The sequence below is a fragment of the Schistocerca piceifrons genome, chromosome 5 (genome assembly GCF_021461385.2).
Source record: "Schistocerca piceifrons isolate TAMUIC-IGC-003096 chromosome 5, iqSchPice1.1, whole genome shotgun sequence".
NCBI lineage: Eukaryota > Metazoa > Arthropoda > Insecta > Orthoptera > Acrididae > Schistocerca > Schistocerca piceifrons.
The window spans coordinates 643,576,329-643,600,437 of NC_060142.1; the positions used below are offsets into that span (position 1 = coordinate 643,576,329).

At 38.9% G+C, this 24,109-nt stretch overlaps 1 protein-coding gene across 1 annotated transcript in view; it reads left to right on the top strand.

Annotated features, from left to right (window-relative positions):
• Positions 1 to 10,665: 10,665 nt before the first annotated feature.
• LOC124798149 (40S ribosomal protein S11) overlaps positions 10,666 to 24,109 on the top strand; it is a 30,082-nt gene continuing 16,638 nt past the window's right edge. The window contains exons 1-3 of the mRNA XM_047261429.1: positions 10,666 to 10,753; positions 17,182 to 17,307; positions 17,369 to 17,485. Of these exons, the coding sequence (XP_047117385.1) occupies positions 10,742 to 10,753; positions 17,182 to 17,307; positions 17,369 to 17,485 (255 nt within the window). The 5' untranslated portion in view covers positions 10,666 to 10,741. The remainder of the gene's footprint in view (positions 10,754 to 17,181; positions 17,308 to 17,368; positions 17,486 to 24,109) is intronic.

Here is a 24,109-nt window from a genome sequence, read left to right on the forward strand (position 1 = left end):
ATGTGTGTATAGAGGAATTAAATTTTTTTATGCAAGTACTGTGTCTGTGAACTGACAGACTATGGTCTTATAATTATCTGCTTATAAAGGTTCTAACACAGATGAGACTGGTTCTGATCTGTCTTCCTACCATAGTTGCGCAAGGATGCTCTGTGAGTGTTTTAGGAATTTAGTGTTGAACCTATGGCCTGCAAGGTAGGAAGATACAATCTCGCACATGCAAGAGTTCAGAAGGGTGGAGCAGTAGGGACACTGATGAAATCAGACAATGTTCTCAATGTTGGTTCCATTACACTCCATATAAAGGAAATGTTACCTCTAACAGATAATTAGTATACAGGTTCAGGCATAACTATATGTTAGCAAAAATGAAATTCTTAAATTTTCGTTATTAATATCTACTCTTTCTTTAAGTATGACTTCATGACATAGCAATGTTATCAGAATTATGTACATGATGATAAAATATTGATATTGGGTGTTCACAACTGTGAAGCGAAATTCCTAACTATATAAGGTTCTTCAAGATAAGACTGTTGATGACCATGTCCGGGGGTGGGGGGCAAAAAATGCAAACCATTTAAATACACTTGGGGCCAGAGATATCAATTACTCTAAAATGCACAAGGAAGATACCCAAATTGAATGGGGGTCGGTAAAGAGCAATCAAAAAGTAGTACAGAATTAAAACAATTCAGCAATGCGTGGTATAAAACACTCTACACTGGCTGATCAGTCCCTTTCGTTAGATCGGATATCTCGCGTTTCTGCTTCAATTAAGCCCGACAATCGTGAATATGTTTAACTACAGCTCATGATTGAATGTATAAGAAAATAGGAGAGACGGAGGTGACCGTAGTTCTGAGTGTCAATTGAATATCACTTGCTGGCGTAGCAAGATCGCTGTGATTACCTTGCGTTGATGGCGGCAGTGGTGGCTGTGGGCACGAGCTGTGAATTTGAGAATCTCTCTCGACTGTTAAATACCAGTCTGATACATTTCATATGTCTCTGGTGAAGCCGATATTCCTATTTATTTACTAGCTAAGTTAATTGGCATGGTACACTTTATTTGGCTGGAGTAGTGCATACGTTGTTGCCCTCAAATCCCTTGCAAGCATTAACTGTCAATGGTCGGTGCGATTCTCCGTACTAGGAGACTTTGCAGTATAACTGCCTTCGAGTTAAGACGAGCCTGTGGACAATGACTCTTGCAATCTTCCCAGTGAGGTGTGCTCGACTTGCTCAAACACTCGACGATTTTCTGCGAGAGAAGAAGCCAATTACTCTGTCTGCAATTTGCCTATATCAAAGCTGGTGGTCACGCATTTTCTTACTGGTCAATCAGGGCGTTCGTGCATGTTATAACTCTATCCACTAGAGTTTTTGTAGGCTGTGACAGGTGTCGTTTCTTTCGTAAGGCAGAGTTTATTTTCTGCTAAGTAATACTGAGATAAATAGCTTCTTCTATCATGCGAGTTTTAACGCAGGTGGCTACTGTGAGTCACTAATTTTGAGTTGGATTTCTCTGGACGTTTATCTGCGATCTCCGGCTGTGTTCCTGTAGAAAGACTTTCCAAAGGTCGTTGTTAAAAGCAGGGACAAGGGCTGCTTTTGCCAGAGGCTCACACAGTGGCTGCAGCGTCTCATTGTGTCTGCTAGGTATCCCATGGCGAGGGCTCCAGCCGCTCGGGACAGCGTGCTGTAGTAAAATTTTCCTTTCCCTGAGAACTGCATCTCGTAGCTCGGGTCAGGGAAATTACTCGTATGCAATTACTAGTGTGAGTGTTAGTGGTTTATATCCACGTATTGTTGCTTTGTTTATGCACTGTACTTGGCCTATCAATAAAATTCGTATATTTTCACATAACTATGTCCTGTGACATATCGAGTTAATCAGAATTGTTTCAGGAATTCAATGTACGGTGTGTCATTTGTTTGACACCTTACAATGTGACCCTCTGGAAATATTTCCTTATTTTTTTTTTAATATAGAGGATCTAATGAATTAATTGAGAAACACAGGGCTACCTGCGAAACCAGCCAAGTGATCTACAAGCTAAGCTGCAACCATTGTGCTGCATTCTATGCGGGTAAGACAACCAACAAGCTGTCTGTCTGAATGAATGGCCAATGACGAACTGTGGCCGAACAACAATTGAACCAACTGGTTTCTGAGCACAATGCCAAACATGACTTACTTCAGTTAAGTGACTGCTTCACAGCCTGTGCCACATGGATCCTTCCTGCCAACACCAACTTTTCTGGGAATTGCGCAGGTGGGTACTTTCCCTGCAGTATATTCTATGTTCCCATAACCCTCCTGGCCTCAACCTTCGATAGTCATTGTCCTCAACCATCCAGCCTCCCTGTTCTCATTGCAGCACTATACAGCCCTCATTCCACTATTGCACTCAATCTTTTTACTTCTCTTCTTTTCCACTAACCCTCCCTCCACACCTCTCCCCTGCCCTCTATCTAACCTCCCAACAGCACATAGCTGCCCTACCCTCTCTCCACCTTGTCCCTGTGTGCTCGCCAGTACCACTGCACTGTCTGCCACCCCTACCCTACTATCCATCCCTCTCCCTGCCCCAGCCTCCTCCTTACCCGCACCCAGTCTCCATTTGCATCATCCACTGCTGCTGTTGCTTGCAGTGTGGCTACAGATGCCTGAGACTGGACTCATGTGTGTGTGACTTGCATTTACGTATGTGTGTGTGTGTATGTGTGTGTGTGTGTGTGTGTGTGTGTCATATATTTCTGACGGACGCCTTATAGGCCAAAAGCTTTATTTGTGACAGTCTTCTGCTGTGGCTATCTGGGACTGAGCATTTCTGCTATATGGTGAGTGGCAACTTTGTTTTTCATAATACTGATACTAAATATGATCCATTTTTCACAGAATGCAAATACTGCCTTGATGTTGCCTTCCCCCATAGAAAAGTGAAAATGACCCTCAAATTTAATTCATGGCTAACAGAGAGAATTAAGAAATCTGCAGGCACTCTTAAAAATCTCAGCAGGTTAACACACCATAATGCAACACTAAAGCCACATTTTAGAAGCAACAGAATAGTTTATAGAAAGGTTACACAGGCAGCAAAAAAGCTGAACAGTGGCTTAATTATCAGAAAAAGCAGCAATAAAATCAGCTCCATTTGGAATGACATTAGCTATAACAAATGTAGATCCAAAATGACTAACAAAAATCCTGTTGTAAAAAAGGAAAGAAAAATTGCTGAAGACCCTAAAAATAATGCTAATATATTTAATGACTATGTATTAACATTGAACAAAATCTTAGGGACCAATGACCATGCTGTTTGGTCCCCTCCCCCCTTCCCTCCAAACCAACCAACCAACGAACCAAAATCTTACCAAGAACTTGGGAAACCCGAAAAATTACAAACATAAAAACTCCCAGAAATAAAAGAACAATCTTTTTGTATCATTCAGAAGTAAGACATGTAATTAATAAGCTGAAAAATAAAATATCTTGTACATGTAATCATAAAAAATAATTCATCAAAATAATAAATGAACTAACCGATATTATAAATACGTTCTTTAAAACTGGTGAATTCCCTTCTGCACTTAAAGAATCAATAATAAAGTTATTTTATAAAAAGGACTGTACATATAAGGTACAAAATTAACGACCAATGTCACAACAATTTGGTTTTGCTTAAGTTATTGAGAGGATATTGTATGAGAGATTATTGAGTTTCCCGAAAAAATGTAAAATTTTTACCAGTGCACAGAATGGTTTCAGGAAAAACGGAGCTACTGATACAACTGTGTATCACTCCCTAGAACAGGTTTTAATCACAGTAAATAATGATGAATTAAGCTGTGGAATATTTTTAGATCTATCCAAGGCATACGACCTCATTAACCGAGACCCACTGCTAGAGAAGCTGTGCTGCTATGGAATCCATAGAAAAGCATGCAGTTTGTTTAAATTGTATCTGTGTGATATGTGTGAAAGTGTTGAAATAGCTCACAATGGCAGAAAAGGTTATTCAACATACAAGAACATTAACTGTTTTGTACCACAAGGTTCTGTTTTTGGCCCCCTGTTCTCCTTGGTTTTTATTAATGACTTTTCAACTCATCTAATAAGAGCTGAATCAGTACTTTTTGCAGATGATACTAGTTTTAAATGACAATCAACGACATGGATGAATTTTAGGTACATAAGAAACAAAGTAAAAAATAACATATGAGTAGAGATAGGAAACTGTATAATAGAAGAAATATTTTTCACAAAATTTTCAGGTTTGTGGTTGAACAACAATTTAAGATGGGAAAACATGTTAAATTATTGAATAAAAAACTTAGTAAATATTATTGTATATCAAACAAACTTAAAGAATAGTGCAGTTTTGAAACAGTATTATGTGCCTACTATTCTTAAATACATAGCCTTATAAAGTATGGCATTATATTCTGAGGGAATACAGCATTTACGAAAAATTGTTTTAAGCTCCAAAAGAAAGTCATTAGAATTCCCAAGGGTGTTGTCTGCAGAGAGCCATGTGGATAACTCTTTAAGGAATTAAAAATTTTGATCCTCCCTCGTTTATTCATACATGAATCTATACGTTTTCTTGTCACATCTGTATTCTCTACTCTGAAGAGTGCAGTATGTAACTATGAAACCAGCAACAGGCAAGATTTTCACAGAGACATTCATTCGAAAGCCCTGTACCAAAAAAATAGTGTGATGTACCGTCCAAAAGTAATGTTCAATGCCCTGCCTAAAGAAATCAAAAAACTACAAAACTTAGATAAATTTAAAAAAGAATTAAAGAGATTACTGTGAACTAAAAGTTACTGTAGTGTTGATGAATATCTTTGTCATCAAAAGAGATAGGTCTTATCGTTTGATTTATTCCTATGAATTATTGTTATTTAAACCATATATATAAGGAAGCCAACAAATTTGTGCAAATATGTAAAATGTAATTAAAAATAATATTATTTACTTTAATTGTTAAAAATACAAATCGCTCTCTCTCCTTTTCTATATGACCAATCATGTGCCATGTATATTATAAAATGAATAATAACAGATTGAACTGAATTTTTCACCAGTGTGTGTATGATTGCAAAACATTGTGTAAAAACAATTACCTAGAAGGGGAAGGGCTTCAAATCAGGGACAAAGATCTTTCAGTAAGCTGTATTGTATCATGAATAAAACTACTGAACAGAAATTCTCATTCAGAGGTAGGCTGAAGCAGTGGGGCCTACTTTTTTTTAACTTAACTGTACAGACCATTATGAGTAGGAATTTGGGGCACCAAGATTTAAATAGGCTGAGATAATTAGGCTACAACGAAAAATTTTAGACTTGGCTGTGGTTGTTGCTACCACATAAACTACAACCTTAAACAAATTGTTACTTGTGACAAGGAAGAATATAAATGCCATAAATGCCATTTGTTTCAGTCACAGACATTTATAACATTAATAACAGCATTCTACACTACATCACATAACGCAAAGATTTTTTAAAAAAATGCCTGTACACGATTTGAACTTTTTTCGCACTTCCTTCCACATCGGACAGCTATCACTTTATCTGCAAGACTACCATCAGACAAGGGGTGTCCCAGTGCTTGTAACAGTGTCAAATTTTTAGGGCTACAAATTGAACGCAACCTAAATTGGAAAACTCACACTCTAGACTTAATGAAACGACTTAGTTCAGCTACATTTGCATTTCGTATGATAGCAGAAATAGATGATTTAAAAATAAAAAAATTAGTTTACTCGGCCTACTTCCATTCACTAATCAGTTAGTGAATCATCTTTTGGGGAAACTCCTCTCACAAAGAGAACATTTTCAAAATTCAGAAATGAGTCATTAGAATTATATCTGGTGTCAGTCCTAGATCAACATGCAGAGACCTATTTAAGAAACTTAGTACTCTAACTACTACTTCTCAGTACATATACTCATTTATGTCCTTCGTCATTTCCAACATGTCTCTTTTTACACAAAATAGTGCAAACCATGATTATAATACCACAACCAAAAACAATCTGTATAAGGACTATAAAAGGTTAACATTAGTACAAAAAGGAGTCAAATACATGGGTACTCATATATTCAATAACTTACCAGAGCATATCAAAGGTCTTGTAAGTGATAAAGATCAGTTTCAGCGTGAATGAAAGAACTCCATGTTGGCCAACTCCTTCTACTCCATCGATGAATATCTTCACAAGGATTATAGCTCATAAACCTGTCTGTATTAGAATTGTACAATATTCATGTATCTGAGTAAAAAAAAATTGACTCTTTCCACATCTCAGAAACTCCTTTCCAAGGGATCCATGGAAAACGATAAATGTAATGTAACGTTGAATTCATGTCCATTGGGACCTTATTATTGTGCATATTGCTTCTCCTGAGGGCTTTCACCACTGTTGTGTCTTTAAGTGACATTTAATGTAACAAGATAATGTGTCTGAGATAAATCTTCAGTGCCCCATTGTCCTCAAATGGCACACTAGGTGCTAGTAGACGTTGGGGTCTTTGAAGCAGACATCAGTATCAGATAACGAAATCGCAAGAAAATACTTTCGGCTCATAGTGCAATGTTGAAAAACTTATAGAGCTGCACAACAGGTAACGCCCCTTTCCGCTGCTCACATACAAATTTTTGGTTTCTAGGAATACATAACTTTATTTATGAAATGCCACATTTGCATACCTCTTAGAGTGTGCAACAGCATACCAATTAAACACAGACTCAATCGAAATCTAAGTGAGTAGTAATTTACTAATTCGTGCCAATAGAGGCATGCTTGTATACAGATACTCAGTTTTATTGAAACAGACTTTCATCGTAACGATTTCACTTCTTATATTTACAGTGCACAATTTTCGTAGGGTTTCTTTTAGTGTTGTTAAAACAATAGCAAATATGACAGAGAAATTACTCATCAACGATATATGCGAATTCTCCAATGTTATCTATAACAGTCTGACAATGCACATGCAGTTTATTGATTACATGCATGTACAAAACTTGTTCTGAGTTAAGGCTGTCAAACAAGGTTTGGAGAAGAATAAAATGCCACTACCACACGACAGCGAACGGAAAAAATACTTTTCTGACATTTTGGCACGATGCGCTCTCCCCATACATAATACGAAAGTTTCGAGATGCACCTGGTGCCTTGACGTCTATTAAACCTGAAAAGAAGAAAATGTCGCAGAGGTTAGCTCCTTTTCCACATGAGACTATTTTGGGTTGAGAAGTGGAGGGAATTATGTTCAAAGTTCCATTAGTTTGATAACTTCAGCAGACAGCAAAATTGCGTTTTAAAAAAGTGTAGTAGTGAATGAAATTTCTGCATCCTACACTGTTGGCAGTTCTGTGTAGGTGGCAGTTAGGTGATTTTATTTCGGTGATTACAAAACAAGTTGAATGTATGCACTGGGTAGCTGAGGCAGCTAGTTCATGGCGATTCGGTCAACCAAATAAATGAATGTACTGAACATGCTGCAAACCACTACAAGGAGCCTGTGTGTCAGAATTCTCATCCAGTGTGGCGCAACAGCATTAAGACAGAAAAATGAGTCACAGAGGAGATGGTTTGGTCGTCTGTTGGATTGATGATAGGTTCATATACTTATGGTCTGGGTTCGAATCCAACTTCTGCCAATTATTTTTGGCAGGGAAAGACAGATTCTATTCTCTTCTGGCTACGCCAGGTAAAGAAGGTATAATGGCATTGTGGTCTGAAATTCTCATGAAACATGATATTCCTTCTCTGCCAAGTAGACGTTATGTTGAACCGCAACGAAGTCAGGAGTGGCGACATGTAGAAACTCTATCTCCAGTAACCTCTCTTATACTAGTTATTTATTTCTAGTGACGAAACAAACGCTATGTAGGGTCACAGGACACTTATTCCACCTTTTATTTGAGCTTCTGCATGTCGATAAAATTGGTTCTGTACTGGGAATGCAACTCAACCCGCCCTTAACGCGGATTTCCCTTCATGACAGTACAGCTCTACTACAATTTGTCGTTGGTTCAAAACTGCTGATTCCTCAACAGCTCCACATATTGCGCATGAATGGGTTCGAGTCCTGGCTCAGCACTGAAGTTTTCATTATATATTGTCAAGCTCTAGCATGAGAACACCTATCTGCTGGTGGATAATAATTTTGATTTTTAATGTATTTTCATTCGTTGTCAAAACTAACGATATCTGACGTTTTTGTCTCCCAGTGAGACACAGAACTATTTGCGAGATCACTGTAAGTTCGAGGATGTTATTCCAAGCTGCTGGTGGAGAACAATTCTGTAGCTGGCGTCTCTTTGTGTGTAGTCAACAACGATATGTGTGGGGTTCGATTCCCAGTCAGCACTGAACTCTTCTTTATATTATTTCTAGTTCAAACATGCTTACATGTCATTGATAGTGTAACAAACCCATATTTAACGTTCGTTTTCTCTAGAATATAACAGCGATATGTGCTGGGTGGGAGTCCTGGGAAGGAAAAAATTAATGTTTCGTCTTGTCATGTCAGTGAAAACATCTAGCTACTGCCGAGAAAATCCGATATGTCACAGTTGATTATGCTTCGATATTAATCCGATTAGGTTCTGGGTTCGAATCGCTGTACATCACAAAGCTTTAACTCACGGCATTTCAAGTAATTTACTTGTGAAGAAGCAATATTTAACATCTCTCTTAGTTCATTAACAGGGACAAAAGGGACTTCCCGTTCGTTAAAAATGTTTACGTTATGGAATTTAAAGTTGATATTTGCTAACTGATACTGTCTAAAATCGAGGTATATCACTCTCTGTATGCATTGTCAGGAATGATTGTTAGTTTCCATCAGTCACAAAATCTTTGCTTAGTCAGCATGACCTGGGTTTGAATTCATATGCAGAATGAGACGGTTCATCGTGTCATTTGAAGTTCATACATATTCTCAACTAGCTGCTTATGAATGACTTAAATTTTTAATGTCATTTTGTGTTAAATAATAAGTACGGTATTTTACTTTGAAGAGGAAATCATGAATACGACGATCATACTACGTGCATTACCTATCTGATTTAATAATGAGAGTGGTAACATTTCAGGTATGTCATTTATTGTAATAAATGTGAGCTTACAAGCCTTAAGGACAGTCTTATCTTTGATAAGGTGTTCCCTGATATTTGCGGTGTCTTGGTATTACTTTACATCTTGAGTTATTGCGATACAGAGCAGTGTTTTCTAGTAGTGACGTGTTGGAACCATTTTCAATAGTCAAACGATTGTACCCAGGAGCGATTAGAGGACAAGCTAGACAGTTGCATTATGCAGGTTGCATGAGAATCGGGCGAAATGCAATTCAGGTCGTTCAGATAGTTTTGAGCATGACTGTACATGCTTGAGGGGCGACAATTCAGGCTGGTTACGGACCAAAAACGTCTCACATTGCATTCCAACAAAAACCTGACAAAGCCTCAGCACGCCAGTTTCGCCATTTAGATTTCATTGGACAATTCCCAACCACGATTATACATGTCGGCAGTGAGAAGAATTTGCCAGCTGACGCCCTATCGCGCACTCAAGACATTACAAGCGCTGTGGTGAAGCTATCGCAGAAGCACAATAGCTTGACACAGAGCCACGAAAGATTTTGGTAGAACACGCTGGTCTACAGCTCTGACGTCTTCCGCTGTCAGCATAAAACACCTGTGTATATTGCATTGTGTCAACTTCAAGAGCGCATCCTTTTGGGACGAAGGGCTTCCACCGGCAAGCCATTACTTCACTGCCTCAGCTGTCACACCCAGGAGTGTGCAGATCCACTAAGCTGCTCAAACGATCCTTTGTGTAGCCGAGTTTGAATGCGGAATGCACTGCACTGCATGCACTGCATGTCAGCGCAATAAAATTTTCGTGAACCGCTCGGCACATTTCTTCCACCCAATCAACGTTCGAGCATACATTTGTGTAGTAGGCCCTCTCCCACCATCTGAAAGTCTGACCTACTCTTTGACCGCAATAGATCGGTTCACACATTGGGCTGGGGTTTTTCCCGAGGAACACAGCAAAGACTGTAGCGAAGTGTTGCTTGTCAAAGAAGGACGTGATGCAGTCGTAGTGTTGATTACTCTATGTTTTTACTTTTGGACACTATATGTAACCAGAGATGTATTTTACGCATTGTCGCTATAGTTGCATTTTGTAAATGCTGTTATAAATTTTGTCACATACCCAACGAGACAAATAAATCCGACGACCGTTGGAGGAGTGCCCTGAGGTCGCAAAATCACGTCAACCTGTTCGTGCCGTGTGTTGCCAGCACTGTGCCTTGTGACGTGGGATGTCCCGTCTGGGTGCACGTCAACGTTAGCTGCCTCGTGCGGTGTGCCGACGGCTTTGCAAACAACACTTAGAGAACTGTATGTTGACGCTTTCTCTCTTCTGACGCCACTCTCTGAAACCAAGTATCTCATGTCATTTTTCCAATTGATGTGTTTAATAAAAAGTAATCTCATGTATATATTTGCTAGAGAAATAGCGAATATTTTATGGAGACCAAATAAATAAATTAAATATGAGCACCATCTTTGGTTTTCACAAGGATAGAAACTTTGATTTATATCTGCCGCTGCATAATGAGTTTCTTTGGTTTTTAGTTCTTTGGTGGAAGTGGTTGGTTGCGTCGGGAGTGAACAAAGTTTTCTTCCTTTCTTCAACGAATATGGCGGATCAAGTAAGTATATTATGTTTAATTTATCGTGTGCTTAATATTAAATTTGGTATTGGCTTTGGTTTTATGAACTTGTTTGAGCATTCTCCCTGCAGGATTGAGGTTTTTATGCAGTTTCGATAGCGTGCCGTTCTTGGTTCCTGAGCACGTGGCGTTAGCAATAGACGGGTTGCCGCGTATATTATACAGATTTAGGGTGATTGAGTTTCACGGACTTGTTATCTCCAATATTTACACTCTGTCACATAGTGTCAGGTGTCTTGCGGATTGTTGATCTAGGGGAAAAATTGTTATACACTAGTGAAGCTTCATTACTGAAACTTAGCATTTGTTCTTTCAGGAAGTGTTTGGTCGTGTTAAAGTTTATGGATAAGGGTACTAGCGAAACCGTAGTAATATTTATATGCATCGCAAATCTTAAGTTTGATTCGCTAGTGTGTCATGTGGAATACAAATTCTGTGACTTAATGTGGGTACGATCACTTCCACTCATTAGTGAACTATCGATTGTTGCTAGATTTGCAGCTTTTGCGTTATATGATGATATTGACGACGGTCTTCTGAAAATTCGTGAAGAAACTAAGTCAATCTGATAATGCAGCTGCTGTAACCACACGTGAATTGTTGTGCAAGCTGGTTCAGTATGGGTCGGAATTGGGGGGGGGGGGGGGAAGTAATGGACAGACAGATAAGTTTTTTGCCGCTTAGAACAAAATCCTAAGAATGTAGTGTACTGCAACGTTTGAAGCAACGCATAATTTGCAAAATAACTTATTTGAAGGTAACTTTTTTTTTTTAAAGTAAATTTTCGAGGAATTGAACACATCTTGATGGGATCATTATGCAGCCACGTTAGTTTAGTACCTTATGTGAACTGGAATTGGCTTTGGTTTTATGTTTGTAGAGTATTGACATGCTAAAATTGTAGTTGCTCGATTGAGGAAAGGTAGCTTGTCACTTCAATGTCAGCTACTTAACACTATGAAGGTAGTAAATCGTGAAGCGATAAATGTCCCTCATTCATGCTTGTTTACACATGGTGTACATTTCTTGTGTTTCTTAATGGGATTTTGACACCATGAAGATGTCCATACCACATATGGGAGCCTCTGTGGTCCCTCAAGTGATCACAGGTAGATTTTTAATGTACTTGTGGAAACCAGGTTTTGACTTACTGTTGCTAACATTTTTACAGTGAACATGAGTAATAACTTGGAATGTTATTAGCTTATGCAATGCCGATTTACATGCAGTCTTGAGGACACGGGTGCAGAGGAGATTTGTTGTGTCTGCTATATTCATCTTTTCAGGCTCTCTGAGTATCCTTAACACACGAAATTTGTGTACAGTGGATAAGGTAGGCCAGAAAATTCAGGACTGTCTTCTCCATGCTCAAAAGCTGGGGAAGGATCTTTGTCCTGGGTACATGTTATGGAAAATGAAACAGCAGATGTAGCAGCCAAGTCAAGGAGGCATGTAGTGATAATCAGATGCTATCTTGACATTATTGAGGTGCAGAGCTTTGCATAGATAGGAAGCAAAAGGTTTGTGTGAGCAGTTGCTAGACAACAGGCTGTACTGTGCGTGCACAGCTATGACGACGTAGGCAGACCGTGCTTGGTGCTTGCTCTGTTCATACACTTTTCGTCGCATTTTTGTGTGGAATTTCATGCGTGGTGGAGCATCCGCAAATCTGGGTCTAGTGTAGCAGGGGATACAACTCGTTGGCTTTGGACAGTGTCACAAGTCGCCAGAGAGCAGTTTACCATTTTCGCTTTTGCTGTTATGTTTCAGTTTCGTTTTTATACTGATTGCTTAATAAAGTGGATCTGTTTATTCTATCCCGTGAGATTTTTTTTTTTTTAAAGCCAAAAAACACTTTATCAGCTACTGAAGGGAGCTACAACACTAAGAAGAATCGCTTCTCGTTTGGCGACTTGTGATGTCATTGTCCAAAGCCGACGGGTTGTATCCCCTGCTACACTAGTCCCGCAAATCTTAAGTTTGATTCGCTAGTGTGTCATGTGGAATACAAATTCTGTGACTTACCATGGTTATGATCACTTTCACTCATTAGCAAACTTTCAATTGTTGCTAAATTTGCAGCTTTTGAGTTACATGATGATATTGACGACGGTCTTCTGAGAATTCATGAAGATACTAAGTCAGTCTGATAATTCAGCTGCTGTAACCACACGTGAATTGTTGTGCAAGCTGGTTCGGTATCTACCGGAATTGTGGGGAAAGTAATGTACAGACAGATAAGTTTATTGCTGCTTACTGCAAGGTTTGAAGCAACACACAATTTGCAAAATAACTTATTTGAAAGTAAATTTTCAAGCAATTTAACACATCTTGATGGGATCATTATGCAGCCACGTTAGTTCAGTACATTATGTGAACTGGAATTGGCTTTGGTTTTATGTTTGTAGAGTACTGACATGCTAAAATTTTAGTTGCTCGATTGAGGAAAGATAGCTTGTCACTTCAGTGTCCGCTACTTAACATTATGAAGGTAGTAAATCGTAAAGCGATAAGTGTCCCTCATTCATGCTTCTTTACACACGGTTTACATTTCTTGTTTTTCTTAGTGGGATTTTGACACCGTGAAGATGTCCATACCACATATGGGAGCCTCTGTGGTCCCTCAAGTGATCACAGGTAGCAGCCCTGAGACATATTGAGAGGACCTAGGGAGTTGTGCCCGGAGCAGTTGTTTTATCAATTCTGCCCCGATGGGGAATGCAAATAAGGAAGCAGTACTAGGCGTATTATTCATTTCAAAACTCGACTCCACAACTCAAAGTACCATGGCATTTTGCTGTGTGGTGACTTTGACAGATTTTTTCTTTTTCTTTATGTAAATTTGTACTCTGCAATATTGTTATGTAGTGTTCTGATCAGGTTTACATTTACACAGCACTGCAAAAAGCTAGTAAGATGTAATACAAATTTAATGCAAAGAAAGGACAATAAATTTTATGACTATTTCAAAATGTGTAAAAACTTAACAAGGTTGTCTGGGAGGCAAAGAAACTGTACAACTGACAGTTTATATTCTACTCTAGGAATATATATAAACCCATGTGGGGAGTTCAAAAGATAAAACACGGTATGCTGCCAGTCTACAATTTAGCATAGAACGGCATTCTATAAATTTAAAATGTAAACACAAATTAAGAAATAACTTCAAGCCTAGAGGAAGTACTAAACAAGTCCCTTGTGGTCAAAAAGCTTGTTCCATAGAAGGCAGATTTGTAAAATTCTGCTACAGTTGTCAATATATCTGAAACAAAATATTTAGTTGATAACTACTGACCAAATTTGCCTACCTAGTCAGCTTCAAGTTAATGTTTATGTATGTTCCTACATATATAGCATTAAGAGATCTTACAGTGTCATAAAAGGAACAGGACATCAGAGACTACTCCAGCAGCATCGGAATTTCATAAACCATACTAAAACGTTTCATTCCACTCTAATTGCACAGTTCTATGTCCAGATGCATTCTGAATTACCTGATATTCAGCTTTTCTATGTGGTTTTTGTGATACCAATATATTTTTTTATGTCCATACTGCATTCTCATGTTTGGTTCTTTATTACAGTATGTCATTCGTCCCAGATAATGAAAATTTGCACTTGAAATTGAACAAAGTTGAAATTAGCCAATAGTGCGGAATGAAACCCTTTCTATATGAAATTGACAGAAATACCTTCATTAAGGTATTAATGGTTGATTGCAATAACATGGAAATAATATAAAATCAGAAAATTGGAACTACTTGTTTTGGTCTTTCATGATTATGAGAATGTATATTGAGTCGCTTGATGGCTCCTGGCCACAGAAATCTGTTTTCTCATTTGATATGGGAGTTGTAAACGAAGACAGAACAGCAATATGACGGAACATATACACGGGTCATATGGAGAATGACCCCCCCCCCCACTATAACTCGGCTTGCTCTGCGCATGCGTGAATCTGGCAGCCTGGGTGCACCGGAAAAATTTTCCTGGGTAGAATCTGGGTACTAGCTGCTATTGCTCATACGGCACACCTCAAGTAGCCAGAATTGGGAGAAGGCACTGCTCATACCCGAATTCAGCTATTCCCATGAGCTCGCTGGCAACTGCTCAAACAAACCTAAGCAAGTAAGCTGTTTATAGTAAAGGCAGCGATCAGCTATGGCATACATCCTTCCAGTAATGCAGATGGGCTCTCTTTTCGCTCATTTTTGTGTAGGATACAGCTGTATGATGCATAACTTCGTGCTGCTGTGGGAGGACTCTCAAGTGTGTAGTGCTTGTGGTCGACAGATCACAGTGCACATATTTGCATTTTCTTTGTTCAAATAAGAGGGAAGAAGCTAAGTTACCTATGGATTTATCCTCTGTTTTAACCGACCATGCCATGAATGTGGTAAGTGTTATAATAGGGCTGCCACAATTCTTCCTGCTTCTCCCCTTTCTACTGCTCCCTCAGCTTGCAGTTAGTGCTGCCATCACTTCTTGCAACTAGTCTACCAGCTGTCGTCGAGAGGCAGGGAGGTGTGACGGGTGGTTTGTTTGGATCTTATTCTCAGAGGCTGTTGACGCAGCTGCCGGAGATGGTCATGTGTGCATTAGGTGTGTGGATGTGTGTGCACTCTCGTTTTCTGACAAAGGATATGGCCAAAAATTTGTTTGGGAAAGTGTGATTGTCTTTTCTGCAAATGTGTGTCTGCAGCTCAGCTGTTGTCTTTACGGTGAGTTGCTACTTATCCGCAGTAGTGATGTTTCACAGTTATCTGTTGTGTGGAGAGATCATTGCGGTCTCATTTCATCAACATGGTGTCTCTGGCATGTGAATAGCTGATAACATGAGTGGACTTCTGTGAAGGGCGAAAATTGCAGGCCATTTCTGTGGGTATCTCGAACGGATCAGTGCTGCCAACTTGAAACCCATTGTTTCCCACTAATGTGCAGGCCCTGTCTGTAGGATCTAGTGACACTGCTCTGCCCACAGGCCAAGTCTGTCTGTGTGTGGTGTAATGTGGATTTTCTTGGATTATCCATGCACCCAGGACTGTGGTGCTCCTTGGTGGGCCAGAGGCCACGGGCAATGGATTTTAGGAATGGCGGCTGTCTCACCGCAAGTACACTGTACAATGTGGCGTCTTATTAACATATTATTTATTCTAGTGCATTTTGGAACTTTTAAAGTAGTATTAGAAAGTGTGGCCGATAAGATGAAAATTGTGGCAGTTTGTGCGCTATGTACTCACGTATTTCTTGAAAGTAAAACCATACAATGCCTGTAAAATAATAAGACATAAACAGTGGCTAATAACTGACAGTAGCAAACATAATAGAATCTACATTTTATTGGCCGTCACTTATAGTGTTGGTTTACACAACTCTTCCCTGTCTTACACACTTCCTTCAAGAGGCCTACTCCGCAGCTCGCGGTTGTGTTCTCGCTTCCCGAGTACGGAGTCTCGGGTTCAATTCTCAGTGGGGTCAGGGATTTTCACGTGCCTCGAGGTGACAGGGTGTTTGTGTTACCCTCATCATTTCATCATCATTCATGAAAGTGGCGAGTTTGGAATGAGCAAAAGTTGGGAATTTGTGCGGACGCTGAAAACCACGCAGTTGAGTGTCCCACAAACCAAAACATCATCAAGAGGCTTACTTTTTTCTGAGGTTATTTCTAAAATAATTGCAGGTATTTTAAATCTGCCTTGCAGCTCCAATGAAATGCGTATTTTTGTCACCAAATATGTTAGGTTTTATTGAAATTAAACATCATCAGTGGTCTTAATGAAACATACATACCATTTGGCTTGTTTTCTCCACCTAAAAACAATTCATTACAAAAGATGTGTGAGTTCTTGCTATTTTTGCTGACATGTTTAGGTATACAGAAGTCCTTGCATTTTTTGTCAACTTCGTCTTTGCTTACTCTTGATATCTAAAAATTGTTTCAAAATTGGGCAGTATCACTTTAGGAAACTTGTGGCAACCCTATTTAAGGTTCTGTGAAATGTCAGTTTTATTCCGTGGGAAATTGTCTTACTTGTGTTGCAGTGAAGTTTTAGAACACCTGACCATTTTAATGCTGTCTTGAAAGGGTGTGACATAGTTTCTACAACACATGCCCATGCATACTTTCATACAGAATGTTCAGAAAACGCATATCATTTTAATAAATGTTAAATGTCAGGAACTTACTTACAGTTCAGTTGGTGTTCATAGCAATGGAGGAGTCTGGTGCATGGTAAGTTTCCAGTGAATCAAAACTAGTTTCTCTTCTGAAGAACTGTAGTTATTTACCGTGAGATCATTTCCGTTTCATCACATGACTCTTGCATTTAAAATGGTTTCTAATGTACCCTACTAGTTGTGGATATTTTTTATATGTGAAAACTAATATGAACTGTTTAATTTTGCAGAGTGAGCGCTCGTTTCAAAAACAGCCAACAATATTTCTTAACCGTAAAAAAGGCTTAGGTGCCAAGAAACGGAAGTCTCTCCGTTACACTCGTAACATTGGTTTGGGTTTTAAAACACCAAGAGAGGTATGTGATTCTTTGTTATTGTGTATTAATGTTTTCTTTTTTTTTGTTTGTGATGTAACAGACAGAGAAGGCATTCCAAAAGCAGCCGCACCTCAACCTTAACCGGAAAACTGGGTCAAAGAAGAAAGTTCTTAGGCGCCATCGTAATATTGGTCTTGGTTTCAAGACCCCGCGAGAGGTTTGTTAGTGGAATCCTAGCAGAGCATGGGGTTACTTGGGACAGTAAAAGGGTCAGCTTTGGTGTTGGTTATACAGTGATTAAGAAGTTAAGGTGTATCTGGGTCTGTAATTTCTTGTGAATTGTCACCAGGAATTTCATGTGAAAGTCCTTGTGCTGTGCTCGTCATTTGGAAGTGGAAAATAATTTGTTGATTTTACGTACTTGATGAACCAGAAAGATATTGTGGGAGCTCTACTTGGAAGAACTGGCTTGGCAACACTTGATAAAATGTGATTCTGGTGTTGGATTGTAGTTCTCATTTGTCTTGCATGCATTATTTATATTTTTCATGTTGTTTTGGAGAAGTTTGTATTGATATGTATTTTGTGGTGTGGAATGTGCATGGGACGTCTGTATATTGCATGACTAAGTATGCTGTTGGCTGTTGAATTTTACATATTGTCATACAGAATGTAAATTCCATTGAACTTCTTTCTAAAAAAAATATTCAACAAATCTGTGGATGCTGTCGAGGTGCTATTTTAGGACATAAGGATACACTACCAGTTGCAGTATTTTAATAAAACAATGGATACAGTTAATTTAATAAAATGTCATTAGGTGTGTGTTGGATTGTAGTCTGTTGAATAGTTCCGTGTGATGTATTTGTGTCTCCTAAATGGTCATCAAACAGCTGCAAATGCTTGTACTTGAGTGGCAAACATTTAATCTGCCATTATCACCCATTTGCTTCCTCATGACATCAAAATAGCAGAGTTGAACTACTCACTGAAATGCAATAGGTATAAAATATGCACCACAACAAGAATTGTCATATCACATTAGTTAGCGTTACCTTTCTCTACGGAACTTGATTGAAAGATGTCCACATACGGCATTTGTTGACATTATAGAGCAGTTGTTGACAACATCTCCATGTCAAATTGGACACAGCCAGTTGGATGGGCTGACCAGTGAATAGCTGATGATATTTATGCTGCTGACATACGAAGGAATCAAATTTGAAGCTGGCGTTGCACTAACATTCTAATCGGACTGCATATTGATGTTTCTGTTAAGTATACCACGTATCTGCATCTTTTCTGTGGAAATGTTCTTAATGATCTCATATCGAGGCAGAATTCTGGTTGAGGTGTGACATTGATACATGGTTAGATTGGAAATGTCATTTCATTTTTCCATTATTTCCTGTTTGTATTGGGAATCTTTAAGAATACATATATTAAACATCAGTAATGCCAACAGATGTCAAAAGCTGGGAGAGACGACTGTTAAATAATTCATTACTCATTTGTATTTGCCTCTGCAAATGAATAGTTCCCAAAATTCCTTTATGCACTCTTAGCAAGTAGTATGTTAAGGTTGTTATGTTAAATTATTTCTCTCACAATTGAAATGAAATCTTCATGCCATTTGCTATAAAAAAATCTTTCCTGGCATGACTTCCCATGATTATCCAGGACATTGTTATTGCCATATGCTTCATGGTATTTACAGTCCCATGTCAAGTTTACAACCAACAGGTATCCAGATCATCTTTTAAATCAACCCATTCTTGAAGCTTGCGACAGCCTAATGTCACCACCCAACCCAACCACGACTGTGGCCTACATAGATCAGTGAGCACAACCTACGTTCCAATAAATAATATAGAAACAATATTGTAGCTGTTCTTTCTGTAAATGTTCTTTCTCATACACACACAATTTCATGTGCCACACTGTCGTGTTCAACCCACTGTTGAGGTACATTCCGAAAACCTCTTGTAACATTAGTGCAAGATTACTAATTATCTAAAAATGGGAGCTCCTCATACAAACATTTTATTACTAGGTATATTAGTTCTATTTATTTATATTACAAGAATTGCATCAAATGAAATATTTCAACCTAAATCAATTACCATATTTCCTGTGTGTAAATCTTACCCAATAGACTGTGAGTAATCTTTTTCTTCTTGAGTAACATTAAATTAGTTATGTCAGTGGTTATCTTGTAATATCAGAAGTATTTATTAGTGGTTAAACTGTGTGTGTGTGTGTGTGTGTGTGTGTGTGTGTGTGAGAGAGAGAGAGAGGGGGGGGGGGGATGTGGAAGTATTTGGTTTAATAAGAATGTTAACTTTGTAGGAAGAGAGATCTGGCAGTGACTTGTGACATAGCTGTTAATTTGATGTTGATAAAAACACTACTAGGAGTTTGCCGTTAGCTTATGTCTTGCAGTGTACTTTTATAGGGTGAGGAAAACTGTTGAAAACAAAGGCCATTAATAACTTTTCTTGTGTAGAGTTTGGTATTTGATGATAGTTGTGAGCATGAACAGTGATTAGTAAAAAATCTTTGTGACATGTGCGGTACTCTTTTTTAAATTTATTCATTCTCCCATTCTCTACTTGGAAATCTCTAACAAATGTTACACATAATTTGAACTCCATACTGAAGTACCCTATTGTCACACTAGTAAAGTAGAAGTGCCTAGTATTACATTTCTCCCTCTTTGTGCTGCTGTTATTAATATTACAGATATAAGTTACTGTGAGTTGTACAGTTGTGTGATCTTGGTCATGAATGAACCTCACAACATAAATATGATAAATTTAAAACTTGATGTAGGCTATATATGGTATAACAATGGTATGGGAGCCAGGGTGTGTGCCGTTTCCATAGCGGTGCAGTTTAGTGATAGGCAGAAAAAGAAGGGAAAGATTGGATTGGAGGACACTTACTAAAAGGTAAGGAAGTGGAGGCATTTAAAAGGAAAACCTAAGTAGATTTAGACTGAACTATATTGAGCAACAGTCCCATAAAACTTTCCCTCCCCCAGCTGGCAGAGATGTTTCTTTTGCAACTACTTAATGGAAACTCTCTCTGTGCCAAGTGAGTCAATGCATCAAAAAATTGAGTATATTTTGCATTTGTTGTGTATGGCTTTGCATTGATTCTCAATCACAGTGAAAAGGGGAACATGCCACTACCCCAAGCAGTGCTGTTTTGGACTGTGTGTACTATACTGTGTATTGTATGATACACATGGAAACCAGCAGAAAAAGTCTTCATTGGAGCACAAAAAATGTGAATACACTCTTGTTTAACACTATTGTTTACCTTGTTTCCTCTGATGCAGCAGGATGTCACCCATGTGAAAAGAAATGTATTGGTCTGCAAAAGTTTGATAGTTTTTGTGAAATTGAAATGTTGCAAAACTAATTTTGCAACAAATTTCTCCATTTTTGTGACACATTTATATATGTTTTCATTTGACACTACATTTTTACATGTATGTTATGTGTACCAGTAGGGTAGAGTCCACACAGGATATGGTGGCCGATGCGCAGGACCAATTGCTGTCCAAAGCACTGGGCGAGTTAATTTGTTCATTTATAGGGAGAGGCCCACAGTGTTTGCCACCTTTTCGAACGGTTGGTGATGACAGAATCGAGGTGCATACTCTGCAATCTTTCTCAAATGATTTTACAAAAGTGTGTAATAATCGTATCTTGCACTGTGAGATAGTGACATTAAGATGACGTTTCTTCTGTTGGGTGTACAAATGGCCTCTAGCTCTGTTACCAATAGAATCCGAAGTATGAGCCCCAGAAAAATACCATTTTTATGCGCAATATTTTGGAACATATTTGTCAAATACTGTTGCACGCATACCGATTGAGATGTGTACCTTTTACTGAGTCACAAAGTTCTAAACATTTCCATAAATGAATAAACTGACTAATCAGTAAAAACAGACTTACAGGAAATGGGATGTCAGGGGAGTGAAAGTTCAAGTTTGTCCTGGGTACCAGCTACCCAAGTTACACTGCTGAGCTTATAGAATCTTCTATAAATTATATGTTCTTAATTTTCCATTCCAATAATGGAAGCAATCTGAAGAATGCTAAGATTTGTGCTGTTTTGTGCAAAGTGTCTTAGTAACCTTTCCTGTTTCATTACATATGAAGAATAACCCAGTAGCTTAAATTGCTGTTTCTAATTTTTTTGTGAGCATTTATGTTAACATGGAAATATGTTGCTGAAGAAAACTGCGATAAGTGTTTTGAAATAGTATTTTTTCTCAAGTGTTTTTCTGGGTTCTGTGGGAAATGACTGGTTCAAGAATGTGTCTAATTTGAGTTGTTACCTGAAATAGGTGTAACATAAGCATATGAGTCAACATTTATTGATGAAAAGGTTGCCATGCCACCAGTGACCTTTAGGCCTGACTGCAGTGCCAATTTTCACTGTCCTGAAAAGAATCTCGCACACTACTGTAGAGAGATATTTGCATATTGTATCCTGATGTTTAGTCTCTTACTTTTGTTACCCTGAATTTGTGATTGATTCATCTGGCTTAATGTTTGAAGTAATGAGATTTTTGACGATACATGGGTGCGTATTACAGTTGTATCTTTAGTCAGAATCTGTCACATCGAAGTATTCTGTGTGTTTGGTTGCATTAGGCTATGTGTTTATATTAGAACTTGCTCTATAGCCCTCATTGTTGACAGCAAAAGTCAATGTACAAGCAGTTACTTTTCTGTGCAGATGTAAAACTTTCATGTGACTGTAGATATGTACATGTACATCCATACTCCGCAAGCCACCTGAAGGTGTCTGGCGGAGGGTACCCTGAGTACCTCTATCGGTTCTCCCTTCTCTATGAGGGTTGAATGAAAAGTAATGCTTCCACCTTCATTAATTTGGTTTGGATGGGAATATTTTGATAAATCAAATGTAGAATTAATACTTAGAATATGATCTTTAATTACCAATATTCACTTTTCCATATAATCACCAGCCAATTCGATACATTTTTGCGAACAATCAAGGTTTATAATTTCCAAGGAAATTCGCTAAAATTGATTTTAATGCCATCCATGCATTTCTTTCAGTATCATTAAGTTAGTTTTGGAGGGGGGTGTCAGCAATTACCTTCCTTATATGTGGACTTCCGAACACACCACTTTTTTGTAACTCAACTTTGGAAATATGTTGCACAGGTACTGAAAAGCATGTGTTGTCATCTAATGCCTTTATGAAATTCATGAGCCCACCTTGGTGCGAGGTGGTAGCATGATTTATTTTGTCACGGCCAATAAATGGCGCACACTGAACATATTTATTTCCTAGCTGCATTGTTTCTGATTTGCCAGTATTTCTTTATGTAGTGGTGCTTTCTACCTTGTTGTCCTGCACACAGATAAAATAGCAGTACTTATGGTAATGTGCCTGCATTCCGATGAGCGGCGATAACTTTTTAATCACCACAGATATGCCTTTTGAACTCATGATCCAGTATTTTTGCAAGAAGTACTGACATTGTTCTGTATCTCTCTTTCAGGTGGGCAGATCCAACCTGTATTGATGCATATTTGTTTCCGTTGTGTGCTAATGCTGCTTTCAAACTTGTTTTAGGCAAGTCAGTGAAAAATTGCCATGCTTTAATGTTGTTCCACCCCAAGGCTTGACATGACATCGAATGTTCATATAGTAGCAGATAGCCTCACCCATTGCGTAGCTGTACCCAGTGCAAACAAATTAAATTCTTTAATACATCAACTGAGCAGTTCAGCTTGAACTTTTGTTAGTGCCAGGTCTGATATAAGGTCATTAGGGTCAGCATTGTTTATTAAATGAATACCTTGTCCAGATTGGTAGTCAGGATCTGATGTGTTACTGGAAGAGGAAAGCAAACCATGTTCCTGTGTTTCATCATCAGCTTTATATTCTGTATGTGCTGTTGGTATTGGCAAGTCATGTGGACTTGGTTTACAAACTGAGGCAATGTCTGGATGCTTTACAGGTGTGAGTTTTGTTATAGGAATATCTGATGACATATGCTAAATAGAAGTCTGTCTATAGTATGTTGTTAAACTTGTGCCATTTCATAGGAATTCTGAATGTCTGATAATGTTAGTCTCTGCCTTCCATATCTAACTGCACAAGTTGCATGTGGATTAATTGTAATGCCCACAGTTTAGCAGCAAAATCGACATTTGAATTGCAGTACAGTTCACATGCTTTCTTCCCCCTATGGGCCCACTGTCCTTTTGTGGGTACTTGTGGCATGTGCACAGGGCCCCAACCTATTGTAACCTTTCTTCTATCCCAGGCTGCATTCTCTTCCTCTAACTCCTGCCGTCCCACCACCATCACAACCACCAGTGTTTCCTGAAGCTGGGATCCCCCCCCTTTCTGTTCGGCGGTCCCAGCTTCTGGTGTCTTATGCCCTTACTATCCGTTCTTCTCCCGCTCATCCTTCCTATTCTATCCTATTCCCAGACCAAGGACGTCGCCCGCCTGACTCCCGCCCTCGGGCGGGTTTACCGGTTGGGCTGCGCCTTGCGTCTCTTAACCGTGATTTTCGGCTTCCTTCTTTGTCCTGTCTTCCTCGCTCCCTCCCCTCCACCCCTCCTTGGTTAGTTCCTCGGCCTCGAATTCGGATGGATCTCCGCCGCGGTCCGAAAGATTCCATTCCCCCGGTGGTGTTCCGTTCCTTTTTCCGCCAAATTTTATGGGAGTTTCGGGATGCTGTTGTTTTTTACACTGATGGCTCTAAATCTGCTGATCATGTGGGGTATGCCTTCACGTCCTTTGCTGGAACGGAAAATCATCTACTGCCACCCTC